At 43.7% G+C, this 23,494-nt stretch overlaps 1 protein-coding gene across 1 annotated transcript; it reads left to right on the plus strand.

Moving 5' to 3' along the window:
- LOC145535919 (uncharacterized) lies at nt 1-20,237 on the plus strand. The gene is made up of 4 exons (XM_081564260.1): nt 1-312; nt 477-867; nt 16,342-16,387; nt 19,606-20,237. Exons 1-4 carry the CDS (start codon nt 207-209, stop codon nt 19,933-19,935), a joined length of 873 nt encoding a protein of 290 aa, XP_081420386.1. The 5' UTR covers nt 1-206; the 3' UTR covers nt 19,936-20,237.
- The last annotated feature ends 3,257 nt before the right edge of the window (nt 20,238-23,494 follow it).

Genomic DNA, 23,494 nt, shown 5'->3' on the forward strand with positions numbered 1-23,494 from the left:
GCACTGCAGCCGACCCAACCCCCAGCAGCCGACGATAAACCCCCGGAGGGCGTCTATCCGGACTCTAGTCCTGACCCGACGCCAGTGTAGCCCTAACGGTGCCGAATCGCGGGCCGCCGCTTCTAGCCCTGAGTCTAGAGCCGGGATCTCGGGAGACCCAGGACAGCCTCCGCTGAAGGCACAGCCTCCTGGACAGCGGTCGGAACATGAAGCCTCAGCCGCAGCGTGGCCACAGTGCCCATAGCGACACCGACGCGGTCGTTGCGGGCTTCCTCAGGCTGCGGGTCAAGGACAATTGGGAAGAAGTGCACGGTCAGTGGCAGGCTGGGCACTCGGTTCAGAGGATACCGGGAAACGAATTTCCCTAGGGAGGGGCGAGCAGGAGGATTCCTCCTCAGACGCGGCGGGTTCCCTCCTCTTCCTCAGCGGGCTCGCTCGACGGCCTGACCTTTGTCTTCGGGTTTCTTCTCTTGCAGAGGCTGAGCCCGCGAAGATCTCGCTTCCTGGAGAAGAGGGAGAGGAGCCGAAGGCTCAGTCCAAACCTGAGCAGGGAGCAGCCGCGGAGGGGAAAGAGGCGGGATACGAAGAAGGAGAAGAAAAGGAAGGCGGCAATGTGGCCGCGGGAGATGCGGGCCCCCCAGACGGGGGAAGCCGCTACGCCAAGGCTGAGATAGACGCTGAGGCGGGCGCGGGCGGCGGCGAGGGCGGAGAGAAGGGCGGGGAGGAGCAGCGCCGGGGAGCCGCCATCGAGGTTTGGAGGGGGGCAGGCAGGCGCCACCGAGTCTCCCGGCCCACCTTCACGCTGGAGCAGATGCGGGAGCTGGAGAGAACTTTCCAAGACACTCCGTATCTCAGCGTGGCCATGCGGTAAGCGGGCGGCTCCGGGGGCGCGGGCTGAGGCGAGCGGGTCCCTGTCCTCAGCTCTGGAGTTGAAAACCCCAGGGCCTGGGGCGGGGGCTCTGCCCGGTGGGAATCGAGTCAGTATTAAGGTGGGGAGTTTGAATAAGTCATGTCGGGAAACTGTCGGCCCATAGTTAACAAATGAGTCGCTGGAGGTATGGTGGAGCACGTGCGCGGTTGGATTCTACTTTGATTTAAACTATTGGTCATCAGTTATTCATGGATTATATTTGCGTTAATGTAAATACTACATTGAATGTGAAAGTGAAAGTCGCTCAGTCGTGTCAGACTCTTTGAGACCCCACGGACTGTATAGTCCATGGAATTCTCCGGGCCAGAATACTGGAGTGGATAGCAGTTTGCTTCTCCAGGGGATCTTCCCAACCCAGGGATCGAACCCAGGTCTCCGGCATTGCAAGAGGAAGCTTTACCTGCTGAGCCCCCGGGAAGCCCAAACACTACGTTAGAACATCCTTTGTCTTAATTACTGAATTTTTAGTTACCCTTAAAGTTTGTGCCGGAGGTAGAATTGTCCCTAAAGCAAGCCACAGAGTGGAGAATGAATGGATTGCTGAGTGTCTGAATGCAGAAAAGATTTTAAAAGCTATCATTTACATTGTACTTACTGTGTTAAGCACTTGCCCTAAAGGGTTTCCTACAGATTGTCATTGAATCTTCACAACCCTATGTGAATGTGGCAGCTATTGTTTTTTTTATCCCTGCTTGACCTGTTAGAAAAACTGAAGCCCAGAGACGTGAAGAGACTTGCCCAAGATCCACACAGCTCGAATGTGGCTGAGATTTGATCCTAGGAGGCTGTTCAGTAGGCAAGGCCAGAGGTGATGGTGTGGTAATGGATAGAAGTGAACAGATTAAAGAGGTATTTAGCAGGTAAAATTGATAGCGATTCATGGTAATTTGGACATAGGAGTAAAGGGAAATGATTAAGAAAAATATCTGAATTTCTGATTTGCCCAACTGAATGGCTGGTGGAATACTCAATGAGCTAGGGAATATTGAAAGAGTGACAGAAGCTTGCAAGAGACAGAGGAGGACTGATTGGAGAGGCTGTAGGCAAACCGTTTCATGGAAACCTCCATGGTGGTAGGAGATGAGTTAATGAGAAAGGATGGTAAATAGCATCAACTTTGGCTCAGTATTTTCTGTTCAGTTTGATTACTCCAAGTTCGGTTGGCTTTTGCTGTGTGATAATTCTAAGAATCAGCCCAATTTCTCCCTTTCTCAAGTGTCAAACTCAAGATGCCCCTTGATTTGGGTGTCCAGAACTGCCTATATCTCATTTATACCTTTTGACTGCCTTCACCCAGTTCCCCCACCTGACTCCCTCTGGTAACCACCAATCTAATCTCTTTTTTTTCAGTTTGATTACTTTTGAAGTGTAACTGACCTACAACAATATGTTAGTTCCTGTTATGCAACCTAGTGATTCATTATTTCTAAATTTATTTATTTATCTATTTTTTTACTTTACAATATTGTATTGGTTTTGCCATACATTGAGATGAATCCGCCATGGGTGTACCATTATTTCTATACATTTAAAAATGATCACCATAAGTCTGTCACCATAAAATATATTATATAATTATTGACTATATTCCCCACACCATACATTTCATACCAGTTATTGATTTTGTAACTGGAAGTTTTTACCTCTTAATCTGCTTCCCCTATTTCTCTCCTCCCCCCACCCCTCCTTTCAGACAACCACCTGTTTTTTTCCTCTGTATCTATAATTTTGTCTCTGTTTAGCTACGTTTTTTCATTTGTTTCACTTATTAGATTCCACGTGTAAGTGAAATCATACAGTGTTTGTCTTTCTGCCTCTGATTTATTTCACTAAATATAGTACTCTCTAGGTCCATCCACATTGTTACAAATAGCAGAATTTCATTCATTTTTATGACAGAAGTATTCCATTGTATATATATATATATATATATATATATATATATATATATATCACATCTTCTTTATCCATTTATCTGTTACTGGGCACTTAGGTTGCTTTCATCTTTTGGCTGTTGTAAATAATGCTGCTATGAACATTGAGGTGCAGATATCATTTTGAATTACTGTTTTCGTTTTCTTTGATATTTACCCAAGAGTGGAATCGCTGGATCGTATGGTAGTTCTAATTTGAGTTTTCCTGAGAAACCTCCATACTGTTTTCCATAGTGGCTGCACCAGTTTACATTCCCACAGTGTAGGATTCCCTTTTCTCCACATCCTTGCCAACATTTGTTATCCTTTTGATGATAGCCATTTGACAGGTATGAGGTGATCTCATTGTGGTTTTGATTTGCGTTTCTCTGACGATTAACAGTGTTGAGCATTTTTTTTTCATATGTCCGTTGGCCATCTGTGTATCTTCTTTGGCAAAATGTCTATTCAGGTCTTTGCCCATTTTTGCATTAGGTTCTTTGTTTTTTGATACTGAGTTGTATGAAGTGGCGTGAAAGTCACCCAGTTGTGTCCGACTCTGTGACCCCATGGACTCTACAGTCCATGGAATTCTCCAGGCCAGAATACTGGAGTGGGTAGCCTTTGCCTCCTCCAGGGGATCTTCCCAATCCAGGGCTCGAATCCAGGTCTTCTGCATTGCAGGCAGATTCTTTACCAGCTGAGCCACACAAGGGAAGCCTAAGAATACTGAAGTGGGTAGCCTATCCCTTTTCCAGCAGATCTTCCCGACCCAGGAATAGAACCAGGGTCTCCTGCATTGCAGGTGGATTCTTTACCAACTGAGCTATGAGGGAAGCCCGACCTGTTTTTATAAATATTGGATATTAACCCCTTGTCAGTAATATCCTTTGCAAAAATTTTCTCCCGTCCAGTAGGTTGTCCTTTTGCTTTGTATATGGTTTCCTTTGCTGTGCAGAAGCCTTTAAGTTTAATTAGGTCTCATTTGTTTGTTTTTGCTTTTATTTCTTTTGCCTTAGGAGACAGATCCCAAAAATTATCGCTGTGATTTATGTCAAAGAGTGTTCTGCCTATGTTTTCCTCTAGGAGTTTTATAGTATCTGGTCTTACCTTTAGGTCATTGATCCATTTTGAGTTTATTTTTTAATGTTCTGTGAGAAAATGTTCTAATTTCTTTTACACGCAGCTGTCCAGTATTCTTAGCACCACTTATTAAAGTGACTCTTTTCCCTATTGTATGTTCTTACCTGCTTTGTCATAGAGTAATTGACGGTAAGTACTTGGGTTTATTTCTGGACTCTCTAGTCTGTTCTAGTGTATGTGTTTTTAATGCCAGTACCATACTGAGGTGTTTTGTTTTGTTTTTTTTTTTTGGCCGCACCCCATGGCATTCAGAATCTTCTCTGTCCAGGGATGGAACCCAAGCCCCCTGTAGTGAAAGGGCGGTGTCAGGTGTCTTAACCACTAGACTGCCAGGGAAGTGCATTGATGACTATAGCTTTGTGGTATAGTCTGAAGCCAGGGAGTGTGAGACCTCCAGCTTTGTTCTTTTTTCTCAAGATTACTTTGGCCATTTGGGGGTCTTATGAGGGTTTCATATAAATTTCAGGATTATTTCTTTTTTGGGTGAATTTATTGTAGGGTGAACAATGTCATATATTCCACTTTTTTGTAGGTACTTTTTGTTTTTTAGTTAATTTTCATTGGAGTATAGTTGCTTTACAATGTTGTATTAGTTTCTGCAGTATAGCAAAATGAGTGAGCTATACATATACACAGCCCCTCTTTTTTTTGATTTCCTTCCCTGCCATGTATTTTGATAGGAATTGCATTAAATCTGTAGATTGCTTTGGGTTTTATGGACATTTTAGCGATATTAGTTCTTCCAGTCCAAGAACATAGATTATCTTTGCATTTCTTGGTATAATTTTTAAATGCCTTCAGCAGGGTTTGATGGTTTTCAGAGTATAGGTCTTTCACTTGGTGAAAGTGTATTGCGCTTCCTTTGGTGAAACCAAACCTCCTTGGTTACGATTATTCTTCGGTATTTTATTCTTTTTAATGCTATTTTAAATGGGATTGTTTTCTTGCTTTCTCTGATAGCTTATTATTAAGTGTATAGAAAAGCAACACATTTCTATATATTAATCTTGAATCCTGAAACTTTACTGAATTCATTTATTAGTTCTAATAGACTTTTGGTGGAGACTTGAAAGTTACCTTTTTTAAAAAATTGAAGAATAGTTGATATACAATATTACGTAAGTTTTAGGCGTACAACATAGTGATTCACATTTTTTTTTGATTTCAAAGTATTTATTTAGAATTGTGTTTTTTAATAAAAACAATAGTATCAGAATATCACAATAATATATTTATCTTTGTGAAGAAAATTTCTGCATTAAAAAAATGAACAGTTTTATATACAAGCCAGTTAAACTATCATTTCTGTTTTTATATTTACTGCTACATATTGGGCAGAATCAATATATAACCATACAACAGAGTTGATGATGATGTCTAAAGATGCTTCTAGGGCAAAGATATGAAGACATAAAACTCTATATCAAGTTTAGATAATTGCAAAATAGAATTAGGAGCTTATTTTTATAATACCATTGGAAGATTATAGCCTACACAAAGGCAGCAGCAACTCTGATATGGAGGAGAGGACATATTTGAGAATTATTTAAGATTTAGGTGACAATATTGTAGTGGATATTAATGGAAAGACAAAAGAGATAATTTAGAGAAACTCTCAGAAATATGGTACTCACATAGCATGTGAAAATAACAAAGCCAGATATAATCAATGATTGTAACCAGATTATGATCATTATAATCAGATATAATTTATATTACATAGTTGTCATATGCATCTAGCACCATTATACTATATGTTATATCTTGTAATTTAATATCTTACAATTTCATGAAAGAGTTACTGTTTTTTTTTTTATTTTATTTTTTTTTTCAGTTTTTTTCTTCCAGATATATTAGGATAAAATTGACATATATCACTGTACAGGTTTAAGGTACACAGCATAATGCTTTCACTTATACACATCATGAAATGATTACATGTTCACAATAAATGTAGTGAACATTCATCATCTCACATAGATATCAAAAAGTATTTTCTTCCTTGTAATGAGAACTCTTAGGATTTATTCTCTTAATTTTCATATACATCATAGGGGAGTATTAACTATAGTCATCATGTGTATACTACATCACTAGTACTTATTCTTCTTATAACCAAAAGCTTGTATCTTTTTTTTACCCAATTCAGCATAATTAAGATTTATACAATTTTCACACAACAGTTTTTTAAAGTTAGATAGATGCTATTGTCCCATGATTCCAACACTAAAAATATGAACGAGAACACACTGAACATCCTTATTCTTGTCCCTTCCTTTTCCCAGTAACTCATTTCTGCTCTCTCAGACAGCCATCTGGACTCATTTCTTTACATCCTTCTAGAAAAGGATGTCTCTCATCCTTTTTTCCCGCAAACCTTTTTGCATCGTCACTCTCCTGAGGAGGCTTTGAAGACATTTCTTCCTGATTATTGGCTCCTCCTTTAATTTGAATACACAGGTATACTGTGTATCTGTTTTTGTACTCTACATATAACTGTGCTCCTTACACAAAAATATTCAGATTCCTCCCACACAAGAACCAATTTTTACCCCTTCAGTGGTGATATCACCCCCAACAAGAATGCATATTCCATAGCTGTTTCGTGCAAATACAAGTAAATACAAATGCATTTTATTTTCCTCCTTTCACACAGATGGTACCATACTACACACATACTAACCCGTGCTTTTTTTACTCAAAATATCTCATGGTAATATTTTTATAATATTTTATTAAAAATATCCCCATTGTTTTTAATGGGTGCATAGTATTTAATTTTATAAATTTAAACTAACTTACTAAGATAATTTAAACTTATTTAATTCCAGTGATGGATGTTCAGGTTATTTCCAATTTTTTCTGCTTTAAAAAAAAACATGTTACAATGATTAGGATTATACACATTGAATATTGGGATCTGTGGTAGATTAAAGATGTCACGATTTCTCTGACACAGCAAAAGAGACACAGACATAAAGAACAGACTCCTGGACTCTGTGGGAGAAGGCGAGGTCACAATTTTTAAAGGTTGTACTCCACTATAGTTCTTATGAAATATTGGCTATATTCCCTGGATTGTGCCATATATCCTTGTAGCTTATTTATTTTATAGATGGCGGTTTGTACTTATTAATCCACTACCCCTATCTTGTCCCTCTCTCCTGTCTCTCCTCACTGGTAACCACTAGTTTATTCTCTATATCTATGAGACTTGTTTCTTTTTTGTTATATTCAATAGTTTGTTTTCATTTTTAGATTTCACATATAAGTGATATCATACACTATTTGCCTTTCTCTGTCCTACTTATTTATTTCATTAAGCATAATACCCTCCCAGTCCATCTATGTTGTTGCAGATGGCAAAATTTCATTCTTTGTCACGTTGAGTAGTATTCTATTGTATGTCTATACCTTATCTTCTTAATCCGTTTCGAAGGCAATGGCAGCCCACTCCAGTACTCTTGCCTGGAAAATCCCATGGATGGAGGAGCCTGGCGGGCTGCCGCCGGCTGTGGGGTCGCTAAGAGTCGGACACGACTGAGCGACTTCACTTTCACTTTTCCCTTTCATGCACTGGAGAAGGAAATGGCAACCCACTCCAGTGTTCTTGCCTGGAGACTCCCAGGGACGGCGGAGCCTGGTGGGCTGCCGTCTATGGGGTCGCACAGAGTCAGACACGACTGAAGCGACTTAGCAGCAGCAGCAGCAGCATGATGATGGACACTTACGTTTCCTCCATATCTTGGCTGTTGTGAATAATGCTGCATGAACATGGGTGCGTGTAGCTTTCTGAGGTAGTGTTTTGTTTTGTTTCCAGATATATGCGCAGGATTGAAATTTCTGGGTCATGCGGTGGTTCTGGTTTTAATTTTGTGAAGAACCTCATACTGTTCCCCGCGGTGGCTGCACCGGTTTACACTCCCGCCAACAGTGCGCAAGCGCTCTCTTTCCCCGCGTGCTCTCCAACATGTGGTATTTGGAGTCTTCTTCTTGAGAGCCATTCTGACCTGTGTGAGGTGACATCTCATTGTAGTTTGGGTTTGCATTGCTCTCGTGATTACTGATGTCTGTTTCATTGAGGTGTAGTTGATTTCAAATATTCTATGAGTTTCAGATGTGCAACATACTGACTGAAAATGTTTATAGATTATCCTTCATTTGAAGTTATTATAAGATATTGGCTATATTCCTGCTGCTGTAAAATAAATACATCCTTTTTAATTTTCCAATTCAGTTTCATCACTAGTAATTGATCTGTTCAAATTTTCTATTTCTTCTTGCTTCAGCCTTGGGAGAATGTACATATCTAGGAATCTGTTAATTTCTTCTAGGTTATCATTTTATTGATGTCTAAATAATTGTTCATAGTAGTCTCTTATGATCTTTTGTATTTCTGTGGTGTTGATTGTAACTTCTTTTTCATTTCTGATTTTATCGATTTGGACCCTCTTTTTTCTTGATGAGTCTGGCTAAACATTTATTAATTTCATTTACATTTTCAAAGAATCAACTCTTATTTGCATTGCTATTTTATATATTTTAAAATCTATTTCATTTATTTCTTCTCTGATCTTTATGATTTCTCCCTTGTACTAACTTTGGGTTTTGCTGGTTCTCCTTTTTCTAGTTCCTTTAGGTGTGCGGTTAGGTTGCTTATGTGAGATTTTTCTTATTTCCTGAAGTAAGCTTGAATTACTACAAACCTCCCTCTGAAAACTGCTTTTAGTGCATCCCATAGACTTTGGATTATTGTGTTTTCATTTTCATTTGTTGCTGGATTTTTTCTTTATTTCATCTTTGATTTCTTCGATGACTTATTCATTGTTCGGTAGCATTTTGTTTAGCCTCCATGTGTTTGTGTTTTTTTTGAAGTTTTTTTCCTTGTAGTTGATTTCTAGTCTCACAGCACTGTAGTTGGAAAAGATGTTTGATACCATTTAAATTTTCGTAAATTTATTGAGACTTGTTTTGTGGAGAATGTTCCATGTACACTTGAGAACGCGTTCAGTTCAGTTCAGTTCAATTGCTCAGTCGTGTCTGACTCTTTGTGATCCCGTGGACTGCAGTATGCCAGGCCTCCCTGTCCAGCGCCAACGCCCGGAGTTTACTCAAACTTATGTCCATTGAGTCAGCGATGCCATCCACCCATTTCATCCTCTTTCATCCCCTTCTCCTCCTGCCTTCAATCTTTCCCAGCAACAGGGTCTTTTCCAATGAGTCAGTTCTTCCCATCAGGTGGCCAAAGTATTGGAGTTTCAGCTTCAGCATCAGTCCTTCCAATGAACATTCAGGACCGATTTCCTTTAGGATGGACTGGTTGGATCTCCTTGCAGTCCAAGGGACTCTCAAGAGTCTTCTCCAGCACCACAGTTCAAAAGCATCAATTCTTCAGCGCTCAGCTTTCTTTATAGTCCAACTCTCACATCCATACGTGACTACTGGAAAAACCATAGCTTTGACTAGACGGACCTTTGTTGGCAAAGTAATGTCTCTGCTTTTTAATATGCTGTCTAGGTTGGTCATAAGTTTTCTTCCAAGGAGCAAGCATCTTTTAATTTCATGGCTGCAGTCACCATCTGCAGTGATTTTGGAGCCCCCAAAAATAAAGTCTGCCACCGTTTCCACTGTTTCCCCATCTATTTGCCATGAAGTGATGGGACCAGATGCCATGAACTCAGTTTTCTGAACGCTGAGCTTTAAGCCAACTTTTTCACTCTACTCTTTCACTTTCATCAGGAGGCTCTTTATTTCTTCTTCACTTTCTGCCATAAAGGTGGTGTCATCTGCATATCTGAGGTTATTGATATTTCTCCTGGCAATCTTGATTCCAGCGTGTGCTTCCTCCAGCCCAGCGTTTCTCATGATGTACTCTGCATATAAGTTAAATAAGCAGGGTGACAGTAAACAGCCTTGACTTACTCCTTTCCCGATTTGGAACCAGTCTGTTGTTCCATGTCCAGTTCTAACTGTTGCTTCCTGACGTGCATACAGATTTCTCAGGAAGCAGGTCAGGTGGTCTGGTATTCCCATCTTTTTAAGAATTTTCCAGAGTTGCTGTGGTCCACACAGTCAAAGGCTTTGGCATAGTCATTAAAGCAGAAATAGATGTTTTTCTGGACCTCTCTTGCTTTTTCGATGATACAACGGATGTTCGCTATTTGATCTCTGGTTCCTCTGCCTTTTCTGAATCCAGCTTGAACATCTGGAAGTTCATTGTTGACGTACTGTTGAAGCCTGGCTTGGAGAATTATGAGTATTACTTTCCTAGCGTGAGAGGGGAGTGCAATTGTGTGGTAGTTTGAGCATTCTTTGTCATTCCCTTTCGTTGGGATTGGAATGAAAACTGACCTTTTCCAGTCCTGTGGCCACTGCTGAGTTTTCCAAATTTACTGGCATATTGAGTGCAGCACTTTCACAGCATCATCTGTTAAGATTTGAAATAGCTCAACTGGAATTCCATCACCTCCCCTAGCTTTGTTTGTAGTGATGCTTCCTAAGGCCCATTTGACTTCGAATTCCGGGATGTCTGGCTGTAGGTGAGTGATCCACACCATCGTGGTTATCTGGGTCATGAAGAACTTTTTTGTATAGCTCTTCTGTGTAGTCTTGCCACCTCTTCTTAATATCTTCTGCTTCTGTTAGGTCCATACCATTTCTGTCCTTTATCGAGCCCATCTTTGCATGAAATGTTCCCTTGGTATCTCTAATTTTCTTTCTTTTTTTTTTTTTCAAATACCCCAAATAGTTTTATTTTAAACATTTACCCATTTAAACTGTGCTAACTTCTGATACATAGACAATGGTATCTACTTAACTGTATATGCATACATGTATAAATATATACATAATTCCTACATATGGTAATATTTTGAGCTTCACCTATGAAATTAATTTCAATTGGGGTCAAACGTTTCATCTTTTGCAAGACACCTAATTTGTTCATGAAAATCTTGAATCCATCTGAGGTAAGGAAGAGAATCTCAGATAGGACTGGGGTATGGGATGGGGATGGTCAGACATGCCACTAGACCGTACAGGGTGCACTGCTGCAAATCAGAAAAAGAAGCCACATCATTTGGCCAGGCACCAATAAACTTGGCTTGGTGAATGGAGCAGGATTTCACTCCCAACCCCTGCCTCAGCCAGATGCCCTGCACTGGGTGCAGCCTACATGTAGGTGGCAGTCCTAGAGAGACAGCTCAGTGGTGGTGCAGGCAGATGGTGATCTGGCCACGCTGCACAGCTCCATTCCTTGATAGACTGATTGAATTTGTCTGAAGCAGTTTGGTTGGGTAGGGGGTCTCTTCTTCTCACCACTTCTGATGATTCAGCTGAAGAAGGAGATCACCCTGATGGAAAAAACGTCCATTTCTCAGGTTCAAGTTCGCAGACAGGTGTGCGGCCTCCAAGAGGGCTTTCACGGTTTACTTTCAGAAAATTGCTCAATGTTGATTCTTAAAAAAAGTATATGCTGTAGATCTGGTTATAGATGAGCTTGCTATTTCCCTACTGAGCTCAGGACTGGACTCCACAGTCCAGCAGATTCTTCTCAGTTATTCTGTCACCTCTTTCGGGAAAAACCTAGTTCCACTAGCAAATCCAGGCCCTCCCGCAGCCTGCTCTTCCTCACTTTCTCTCGGCGCCTCCGCTCGGGGTCGTGCGGAGGGGCTGCGTGAGGAGCGAGGAGTGGACGGAGAGCCACCGGGCGGCACGCCCCGGTCCGGAGGGGGACGGGCCGGGGGGGACCAGAGCCGTGCACGGCCCCCACCTCACCCGACCCGGGCGGCGGGCCAGGCGGCGGGCCAGGCGGCGGCGCGGACACCCGCGCCCTGGAGGCTGGCTCCGAGGGCTCCGCCCGCCGCCGCGGCCCCTCCCCGCCGCAACCTAGAGGCCGCCGGGCTCTAATTTTCTTGAAGAGATTGCTAGTCTTTCCCATTCTGCTGTTTTCCTGTATTTCTTTGCATTCATTGCTGAGGATGTCTTTCTTATCTCTCCTTGCTATTCTCTGGAACTCTGCATTCAAATGGGTATATCTTTCCTTTTCTCTTTTGCCTTTCGCTTCTCTTCTCTTCATAGCTGTTTCTAAGGCCTCCTCAGACAGCCATTTTGCCTTTTTGCATTTCTTTTCCTTGGGGATGATCTTGATCCTTGCCTCTTGTACAATGTCATGAACCTCTGTCCATAGTTCATCAGGTACTCTGTCTATCAGACCTAATCCCTTCAATCTATTTGTCACTTCCACTGTACAATCCTAAGGGATTTAATTTAGGTCATATCTGAATGGTGTAGTAGTTTTCCCTACTTTCTTCAATTTAAGTCTGAATTTGGCAATAAGGAGTTCATGATCTGAGCCACAGTCCGCTCCTGGTCTTGTTTTTGCGGACTGTATAGAGCTTCTCCATCTTTGGCTGCAAAGAATATAACCAATCTGATTTCGGTGTTGACCATCTGGTGATGTCCATGTGTAGAGTCTTCTCTTGTGTTGTTGGAAGAGGGTGTTTGCTATGACCAGTGCGTTCTCTTGGCAAAACTCTATTAGTCTTTGCCCTGCTTCATTCTGTACTCCAAGGCCAAATTTGCCTGTTACTCCAGATATCTCTTGACTTTCTACTCTTGCATTGCAGTCCCCTATAATGAAAAGGACATCTTTTGGGGGGTGTTAGTTCTAGAAGGTCTTATAGGTCTTCATAGAACCGTTCAACTTCAGCTTCTTCAGCGTTACTGGTCGGGGCGTAGACTTGGATTACTGTGATGGTGAATGGTTTGCCTTGGAAATGAACAGAGATCATTCTGTCGGTTTTGAGATTGCATCCAAGTACTTCATTTTGGACTCCTTTGTTGACTATGATGGCCACTCCATTTCTTCTAAGGGATTCCTGCCCACAGTAGTATATATAATGGCCATCCAAGCTAAATTCACCCATTCCAGTCCACCTTAGTTCACTGATTCCTAAAATGTCGACATTCCTAAAATGTGAACGTGTATTCTGCTGCTTTTGGATGGGATGCTCTATGAGTCCATTAAGTCTAATATGTCACTTGAGGTCAGTGTTTCCTTATGGATTTTCTGTTGGATGATCTGTCCGTTGATGTAAGTGGGGTGGCAAAGTCCTGAATGTGATGCTTACTGTCAGTTTCTCCTTTATGTTTGTTTGTATGTACTGTATGTATTTTAGGTGCTCTTATGTTGGCTGCCTATATATTTACAGTTGTTACATCTTCTTGAGCTGATTGCATGTTCATTATGTAGTCTTTCTTTGTCTCTTGTTATGGTCTCTGTTTGAAAGACAAGTTTATCTGATACAAGTGTTGCTACCCCAGCTTTCTTTTGATTGACATTTGCATGAATACCTTTTTCCATCCTCTCTCTTTTTGTCTGAGTCTTTAGATCTGAAGGGAGACTCCTGTAGGCAGCATGTACGTGGGTTTTGTTTCTGTGTCCAGTCAGCCACTCTGTGTCTTTTAATTGAAGCGTTTATTCCATTTATATTTAAAGTAATTATTGGTAAGTATATATTTACTGCCATTTTGTTAATTCTTTTCTTTTTGTTCTTTTCTTCTTCTTTGCGCTCTTCCTTTGTGATTTGATGGCTTTCTTTAGTGTTATGTTTGGATTGCTTTCTCTTTTGTTGTATGTGTGTCCATTATAGATTTTTGGTTTGTGGCTACCATGAGGTTTATATAGATAGTGTTTTTGGTTATGCTTACGTATACATGTTGTGTATATGTATTCTTTTTCAGATTCTTTTCCTTGACAGTTTATCATAAGATAGTGAATAACCTTCCCTGTGCTATACAGTAAATCCTTGTTGTTTATCTATTTTATATATGGTAGTGTGCATCTGTTAATCTCATACTCCCAATTCATTCCCCCTCCTCGGTTACCAGAAATATGTTTTCTACGTCTGTGAATCTGTTTCTGTTTGTAAAAAAGTTCATGTGTACTGTTTTTTTTTGAATTCTGCATGTAAGTGATATCTTACGGTGTTTGTCTTTGTTGGAATTAATTCACTTAGCCTAATACTATCCAGGTCCATCCACATGGTTACAAAAGGCAGAATTTCATTCTTTTTATGGCTGAGTAATATTCCATTGCATATACATACCACATCTTTATCCATTCATCTGTTGATGAACACTTAGGGTGCTTCCATGTTTTAGCTGTTGTCAACAGTGCCACTATGAACATCGGTGTGTGTGTATCTTTTCTAATTAGAGTTTTTCTCTTTTCTAGATATATGCCCAGATGTGGGATGAGCAGTGTTGAGAATCTTTTCACGTGCCTGATGGCCATCTATATGTCTTCTTTGAAGAAATGTCTGGGCGGGCTTAATTTCCAAAATACAGAAATAGCTCATACAACTTAATAAAAACAACAACAAAAACCCAACCCAATCAAAAAATGGGCAGAAGACCAAAGGAGAGATTTCTCCAAAGAAGACGCGTGTGTGTGTGTGTGTGCGTGTGTGTGTGTGTGCGGGCACACGCGCGCGCAGTTGTGTCCAACTCTTTGTGACCCCATGGATTCTTGGCTTGGAAATTCCATGGACAGAGAAGCCTGACAGGCTCCAGTCCCACACATTCACAATGAGTTGGACACAGTAGAGCACATGTGTGCACACACACACATACATGTCTTCTTTGGAGAAATGTCTATTTAGTCTTCTCATTTTTTGATTGGGTTGTTTTTTGTTGCTGTTATTGAGTTGTATGAAGTGTTTGAAAGTTAAGCTCATGTCGATTGCATCATTCACAAATATTTTCTACTATTTCGTAAACCCTATGGACTTTCGTTTTCTTTATGGCTTCCTTTGCTGTGTAAAAGCTTATAACTTTACTTTTTACTCTTTTCTTATTTGTATTAATAGCCTTTTTCTTTTTTGCTTAGAGAAGTTCCTTTAACATTTCTTTTAAAGCATGTTTTGTGGTGTCGAACACTTTGCTTTTGCTTGTCTCTAAAAGTCTTTATCTCTTCTTGAACTCTGAATGATAGCTTTTCCAGGTAGAGTATTCTTTGTTGTAGATTTTTTCCTTTGATCACATTAAATATACTGTGTCACTTCCTCCGGTCGTCAGAGAGAGCTATATGCTCCAGGGGTGCTTTCTGTATGGGCTGCATGAGCCCTTCTGTTGTGGTGGGCTGACTACCATGGGTGGACCCCAGGTCTGTTGGTTACCAGGCGTTGCCTAGTGCAGAGGCTGCTGGCCCCACTGGTGTTTGGGGCTGGGTCCTGGGACCTCTGGCGGGCAAGTCTGGTTCTTGGGTGACTGGGGACTCAGGAGGTCCTATGGCAACTGACTTGTTGGTGAGTGAGGCTGTGTCCCTGCCTGGCTAGCTGCTTGGTTTGGGGTGTGTCGGGATTAGTGCCAATAGACTGGTGGGAGGGCTGGGTCACAGTACTAATAGTCTAGAGGGAAGATTTCAAAATGGCCCTTGCCAGCAGCAGAGTCCTCACGGTCCAACGAGCACCTTAAACTGGCTGCTGCCAGCGTCTTTGTCCCCAGGGTGAGCGGTAGTTGTTTCCTGCCTCTTCAGGAGATTCTCCGGATCCACAGGCAGGTCTGACCGAGGCTCCTTTCAAATCACTGCTTCTGCCCTGGGTCCTGGAGCATGTGAGATTTTGGGTTCATCCTTTCCGAGTGGAGTCTCAATTTCTCACAGCCCCCGGGTCTCCTGAAAGGAAGCCCTGCTGGCCTTCAAAGCCAAATGTTCCGAGAGCTTATCTTCCCGGCTCAGGACCCCAGGCTAGGAAATCTAGTGTGCTCAGACCCCTTGCTTCTTGTGGTAAATCTCTTCAATTATAATTATCTTCCTGTATATGGGTTGCCTGGTGGCTCAGATGGTTAAGAGTCCCCCTGCAATGCGGGAGACCTGGGTTCGACTCCTGGGTTGGGAAGATCCCCTGGAAGAGGGCTTGGCAATCCACTCCAGTTTTCTTGCCTGGAGAATCCCCATGGCAGAGGAGCCTGGTGGGCTACAGTCCATGGCATCGCAAAGAGTGGGACACCGGTGAGCGACTAAGCACTGCACATATGGGTTTCCGACCTGTGGGTGTGAGTCTTGACTATACCCCTTCTCCACCCTTCCTGTCCATCTTATCGTGTTTCCTTCTTTATAGCTGTAGTTGTGGAAGATCTTGTCTGCTCACCTTTCAGGTCATTCTCATCAAGAGCTTCTCTGTATATAGTTGTAATTTTGGTGTGCCCAAGGGAGGAAGTGAGCTCAGAGTTTTCCTATGCTGTTATCTTGGCTACTCTGAATAAATATTTTAAATAGTGAGAAATGTACAACATACATTTCATTTCATGCATAATGTCAAATGCTGAATGTTTGTAATTATTCCCCCTCAGACAGGACCTTGCAAGACGCATGGGAGTGACTGAAGATAGAATGCAGGTGAATAAACTGGGAAAAAGCACTTTGGCGTAACAGCTCTTCTAAAACCCACTTCAGGAACTGGATACCTTGTCCTGGACATTCTCACGTTGGTTTGTTTTTGTAGCCTTCACTATGTTTGGGAAGTAAGATTGGAACTTCTGGGGCTTTGGGAACTTCAGTAAAGTAAACTCCTTCTAACACTGATATCCTTTAGGGGCAATTCTCTGTGGACTCATGTTGGGACTGAGTCTGACTTAGGAATTATTCAAATTAATGCACCAAATAGCTGGGTTATAAGGGGGTCCACCCCTTGAGTGGCAACTCACTCCAGTATTCTTGCCCGGAGAATCCCCATGGACAGAGGAGCCTGGTGGGCTACAGTCCACGAGGTCACAAAGAGTTGGACACGACTGAGTGACTCAGCACACAAAGGGGGTCCAAGTATACTAAATTATCTAAAATACGTAAGCCAGGCATCAGCTCTTTCTGCAAGGAGTGAATTTTCAAGTATTCAGGCATTTGGGTAAGGGAATAATTCACCTCAGGACGCAACATATGAGCAACAAATGTACGTTTAGTTTAGCTGAGACTGATGGGGAGGGGGATAATTTACAATTCCAAGTGCCTGATCCTCCTGCTGTTGTTCTTGTGTGTTTGGTAGAGCAACGCAGGAGACACAAGAGACGGGGGTTCCATCCCTGTTTTAGGAAGACCTCCTGGAGAAGGAAATGGCAACCTGCTTTAGTATTCTTGCCTGGAAAATACCATGGACAGAGGAGCCTGGCAGGCTCTCTGGGGTCGCAAAGAGGCGGACACAACTGAGCAGACACATACTCACACTCACTCAGAGCAGTGTAGAGTTTCAGCTGTAAATTTTAATTTTCTGAAATTGTTTGATGTGCAGTCTGAAAACTTTGCTAACATAGTCGGTTGTGCATTATGATGGAGATGGAGGAAAGATGTGCGACCCTTAGGAATTTGTCTAAATATATATATTAAAATAAGTTGAATAAATTTCCACTGACCTAGAAAGGTGAGTTTGAGAAAATTGGACACTATCAATATATTTATTGGAGATACTGCATATATGCAACATTATGAAACTGCCAGATGTATCAGTGAATATTATTTTGAGCAATTTCTAATGGCTAAGGATTTTTTTCTGCCCTTTTCGTACTATTTTCAGGGATTGGTTTTGAAGAATCTCTCTCTGATGGCCCACGGTCCATGGCTCCAAGCCAGTAGCTTCCTTGTGTTAACTCGAAGTACTTGCCCATTTACTTAGATGGTAATGACTACTCGGTACCTCAAGGCACAGAAACTGAATAGTTGTTTTTAGAACAGAGTAAGTTGTATCAAGGGAATATTTTTTTAAAGTAGAAAATTAAGGAAGGAAGGAAGAAAAATCAGGAAGGTATTATTATTCACTTTGCTGCAGAGCCCTTGTGTGAGGGTGGTGATGGATGCGGGCTGCAGACCTGGTTGGGGTGGGGAGGTCTGGAAAGCAAGGCTGGGAGCCTAAGGCCAGGGACTAGGATCACAGTCAGGTCTGGCCAGGGCTTGGGAGGCCCGGGCCTCTGCTCTTTCATGCAGGCAAAGCAAGCTCACTGGGAAAGAAAACCTGAAGTTTTGGTGACATGCTTCTCCTGGGTTTACATAGTGGTCTCTTAGTGGAGCTCTGAAGGGAAAAGGACCCACAGGAAACAACTAAGGGAAAAGAGAGAATGTTCCCACCTATTTCCAAATTCTATGGCACGAATTTCCCAAAGAAATATTTAATAGACATCTCCCCTTGTTTTCACACTCAGCAAGAGTTACTCTATGAAAGCAGTACTGGGAATATGGAAGTAGTAGCCGCCAGAACTTCAGTTAGCCAGTTTTGCATTTTGCTTATCTTTATGCAGATTTGATCCCTGGTACACTCTTATCTCCCCCTTCAAAAGGAGCTCTATTAATCTGGCTCCTTAAGACTACATATTCATGCATCAGAAGAGCCCAGATACTAAGGATGGGAGAGGAAAAATGAGGCGGTAGAGAGAGGAGGCCCTTGGTTTCATGTAAAATTTGCGGTGTGAAAACATGCAAAACTATTAAATATGATGTAATTCCAATAAGTGGGATGCTGAGGGAGCAGTGGCACCCACAGCACAGGTTTTTCTTTCAGTTGTTAAGAGTTGGCTCATATTTCAGAAGGAGCCATTTTGTGAATCCTGACCCGGGTGGTTGTCGATTATCTTCCTAATATGCAGGTTGCACCCTCTTGCCTTAAGCATGAGGGGACGATGGGGCCCTGCTGGTTGAGTGGCAGCGCCTAGAGAGCAGGGCCATGCTGGGAACCAGAGACTCTGGTCCAAGGCCTTGCAGCCACACCCAGAGCAGAGGGAGCTGACTGGGTCCTGAGCGCAGGCAGGTTTGGAGGGTGGGACAGGCTGGAGAGTGCAGAACTGAGAAAGACAACAGTGGTTGCCTCCTCCCCCCGCCCCCATCTCTTGGCTGGCCAAGATTTAAGAATGTCGGTCAATTTGGGCGAAGTTTGTTCCATGGACAGAGGAGGCTGGCAGGCTGCAGTCCATGGGGTCGCCCAGAGTCGGACAGGACTGAAGCCACTAAGCAGCAGCAGCAGCAGCAGTCTAAACCTCTCTGATCTGCAGTCTAGTACTAAGGCGGTGTCCAGGGCTTCAGCTCCACTGGTGTCAGCAGACGAGCCACAGAGTGCCTGGGCCCCCACGACCAAACCTCCCTGGCAACACCAGCTCTGTCTCTATGACCGTCGCATCGGTCCCCGAGGACAGCTTTTATTTACAAATCCAGCCCACGCCTATTGATTATTTACTGTGCACCAAAGATGGGTCATTCAAAATGGGTCCCGTTCCTCTCAGTATGATTTTAAAAGGCACCCACTTTATCCTGTGCTCAACTTCCCCCATCACGAAGGCGCACCTGCCTAGTGAGTGGGGTTAGGGGCAGGAATAGTAATAGGTGGGGGGACAGACGAGGCCATAAGCCAGTCCAGAGCCAGGCACATCGTCGGTGCTCATTTGCTGGGGGTGGGGTGGGGGACTGATGGCAGGGCCTTTAAGTAAATGTCCTAAAAACTTTTAACCAGAAGGAAATAGCTTCTTCTCCTGGTGCAGTTTCCCATCTTCAAGTCACCAAGATTTCCCCGCTCTGTTTTTTCCTGTCTGACATTAAATGCTCCATGTACTAACGCAGCCCGTTTTTCTCTCTGATTGGAGGTGTGGTTTAAGCATAGAAGGACCATGTGGAAGAAATGCCAGAGAGCACTGAGGTTCAGAGGTGCACCCCTTCAGCTCCCGGCCTACCCTGTGGTCAGCAACTGGGGTGGACCCTGCATCACCATCCTCATTCAGGAGCCAAATTGGGACTGGGTCCTTCTGGAGCCGATGCCCCTGGAGCTGATGCCCATGCTGCCCATGCCCCCCATGCTGCCCATGCCCCCCATTCCGCCCATGCCCCCCATGCTGCTCTTGCTGCCCATGCCGCCCATGGCCCCCATGCCCCCATGCCGCCCATGCCCCCCATGCTGCTCTTGCTGCCCATGCTAACCTTACCCCCTTTGTTTCTGCCTCCTCTGCCCTGGATTCCACCACCCTCCGTTCACTCCGGCCGCCCTCACAGGGCCTTTCCTGGTCCCCTACCACCAGTGGCCTTTCTGTAGCCCCGGTTCCTCTTGAATGGTCTCTCTGACAGCTTTGGTGAAAGTGCCTTTGAGCCAGAATGAAGTTCTGATACCTCACCATCAGGCACACAGTGCCTGCCAAGTGTGTTAAATACAAATGCTGAGTCATTGACCCACTGTTTTAGGGCACGTTTTCTGTATTTTCAATAAAGTTGTGAATTCTCTGCATATTTGTTCTGTGTGTCACATAGGTTAGTGCATCTGATGGAAACTGCTGAGCCACAGTCACCATCAGTAGGCCACGCACATCTCCGACGTTTCCCAGGTGCCCAGGAGGAGTGTACACAGACGCATCCGTTCTCTTCCACCCTCATCTCCAACACCCATCCTCCCCCCTCTCTGCCCCACTGGGACCACCGAGATGTGCAAGACGGGTGGCGTGAGTCTCCAAGGGAGGAGAGTGTGTTCCCAGGCAGGCCTGAGCCACATTCATGGTGACGAGGTCAGAGGCAAGGACCCCAAGGGCCACTTCTACAGGGGCAGCTCATAGGGCTTTATGGAGAAGAGGGAGCTGGGTGTTAACCTGATTCTCTCATAGTTCTGTTCCCCGCTTTCCCTTTTGTGGAGGGTATGTGGGGTTGGGGGCGGCGCAGATAGAAACCACTCTAGTGGGAGGGGGAGTTCCTGGCTCTGTAGAGGAAATGCAAGAGGAGACTCTGTCTAGGCCAGTGTAAGACTCTTCCCTCTCCCTCCCCTCTCCCAGAGGTGGAAACCATAGCCCTCCCTCCCCAGCTCAGAGCTGATCATGTGGCCTTCAGATATATCCTGTCACCTTCAACATCCTGGAGAGAACCTGGGTTCCAGCTAATTTACTACTGCAAAGAAGGCTCTTGGTTGAGTGCTGCCTGAAGCCAGGAGGAGTGGTCCCTGAGCACTGATGCAGGATAATCACATTATTTAAAAGAAGCAGGAAGACCTTGCCTTTCTTCTTCAAATGGAATTCCCAGGTAGAAACCACCCAGGAAAGGGTTTGTGAGGAGAAGGAGAAGGCCCTCAGCCAAGTTCCCCTTGTAGCTGGGGGTTGGGGTGGAGGAGGGGGTCATTTGCTGGCAGAGGAAGAGAGTCTTCTCCAGTTGCCTATCCCAGAGGAAGGAGGGACTGAAGAATGGGGAGGGGGAGCATCCAGGCACAGAACCTTATGGAACTGGCTCTCCCCAGCCCTTGGCCATGCCACTGTGCCCAAAGAAAACCGCAGTAAACTCTGGATTTAAAAATACCAGCATTGGGACTTCTCTGGTGGTTCAGTGGCTGGGACTCTGCACTCCCAATGCTGGGGGCCCGGGTTGGAACCCTGGTCGAGGAGCTGGATGCCACACACAGCAGCTAAGAGTTCACATGCTGCAACTAAAGAGCCCACATACTGCAATGAAGATGGAAGATCTGCCCTGCCGCAACAAAGACCCAGTGCAGACAAATAAATAAATAGAATCTTTAGAAAAACCAGATTATTTCTTCTCTTAAAACAAATAACAACATTGTGATGGTTTCATGGTTTTGTATATATGTCCAAACGCATCGAAATGTATATATTAAATATGTGCATTTTTGTATGTTAAGTAACAACAAGCTGAAGTAAATACACAAAACCACAGTAAAGGTTTTGGTAAGTTGGTAAGTTTGGTAAGCTCTGGCACATTAGTCATATAGTAACTTAATCCTTCAAAGAATGACCTACTTGTTCACTGGGTCATTCTGTGTCTTGACTTTTGGTAAAACGATGGCTTTTGATGAATTGACTTGGAGCCAAATCCAAGATGTCTAAGGCCAAGCCAATGAGGCAGGGTGTTTATTTATGGAAAGGTCTTATTTAGAACTCCCTCATGGAGCCCAGGCTCCAACATGAGAAGGAAAATGCTGGGATTTTTTTCTCACATATGACTGAGACAGATCATTCTTGACCCTCTCTCCTAAGGGCCTTTCCCAGGTGGCACTAGGGGTAAAGAACACTCCCAGAGACACAAGAGACTCGGTTTCCATCCCTGGCTCAGGAAGATCCCCTGGAGGAAGGCATGGCAACCCACTCCAGTATTCTTGCCTGGAGAATCCCATGGACAGAGGAGCCTGCTGGGCTACAGTCCATGGGGTCACAGAGAGTTGGACAGGACTGAATCGACTTAGCACAGCAACATGCCCTGTCCTTTCCTAGTTCCTTTTCTCCCTTTACCTTCCTGAGGAGAGGCTATTTGGCTGAATGGCTGTGCAAGGTCAGGAGCACGGTCAAGTTTGGGCTCTGGGTGATGAATGGGGAGAACCACTGCAGATGATTTTTTAAGAGTCCTCCCTTACTAACCCTCAATACCTTAGTGAAGGTAGGATGCATGGAGAGAGGAACATGGAACCATATGGTACCATATGTAAAATAGATAGCCATTGGGAATTTGCTGAATGACTCAGGGAACTCAAACAGGGGCATTGTAACAACCTAGAGGGGTGGGATGGGGAGGGAGGTGGGAGGGAGGGGACATATGTACACCTATGGCTGATTCATGTTGATGTTGGGCAGAAACCAACAGAATGCTGTAAAGCAATTATCCTTCAATGAAAAATAAATAATTACCTGAGTGGCCATCCAACCTGTGAGCAGCTGCGGCAGAAGCCTCAGAAGAAGTTTATGAGTCCCTCTTCCTCAGGGTTTTCAGAAGGAAAGTTTGAGTGCTGCTATGGCAACAGCTGAGCTATTTCAAAGCCTAAAGATGCTGCTGTGAAAGTGCTACACTCAATACACCAGCAAATTTGGAAGACTCGGCAGTGGCCACAGGACTGGAACAGGTCGGTTTTCATTCCAATCTCAAAGAAAGGCAATGCAAAAGAATGTCCCAACTACCACTCAGTTGCACTCATCTCACATGCTAGCAATGTGTTTCTCAAAATTCCCCAAGTTAGGCTTCAACAGTATGTGAACCGAGAACCTCCAGATGTTCAAGCTGGATTTAGAAAAGGCAGAGGAACTAGAGATCAAATTGCCGACATCCGTTGGATCATAGAAAAAGCAAGAGAATTCCAGACAAACATCTACTTCTGCTTTATTGGCTACACCAAAGCCTTTGTGTGGATCACATCAAACTGGAAAATTCTTCAAGAGATGGGAATAGACCACCTTACCTGCCTCCAGAGAAATCTGTAGGCAGGTCAAGAAGCAACAGTTAGAACCAGACACGGAACAATGAACTGGTTCCAAATTGGTAAAGGGGTACATGAGGGTTGTAGGTTGTCACCCTGCTTATTGACCTTATACGCAGAGTACATCGTGTGAAATGCCAGGCTGGATGAATCACAAGCTGGAATCAAGATTGCCAGGAGAAATATCAATAACCTCAGATATGCAGATGACACCACCCCTATGGCTGAAAACAAAGAGGAGCTAAAGAGCCTCTTGATGAACGTGAAAGAGGAGAGTGAAAAAGCTGGCTTAAAACTCAACACTC

This window comes from Giraffa tippelskirchi, chromosome X, assembly GCF_054371585.1.
Source record: "Giraffa tippelskirchi isolate mGirTip1 chromosome X, T2T-mGirTip1v1.2.pri, whole genome shotgun sequence".
NCBI classification, from domain to species: Eukaryota; Metazoa; Chordata; class Mammalia; order Artiodactyla; family Giraffidae; genus Giraffa; species Giraffa tippelskirchi.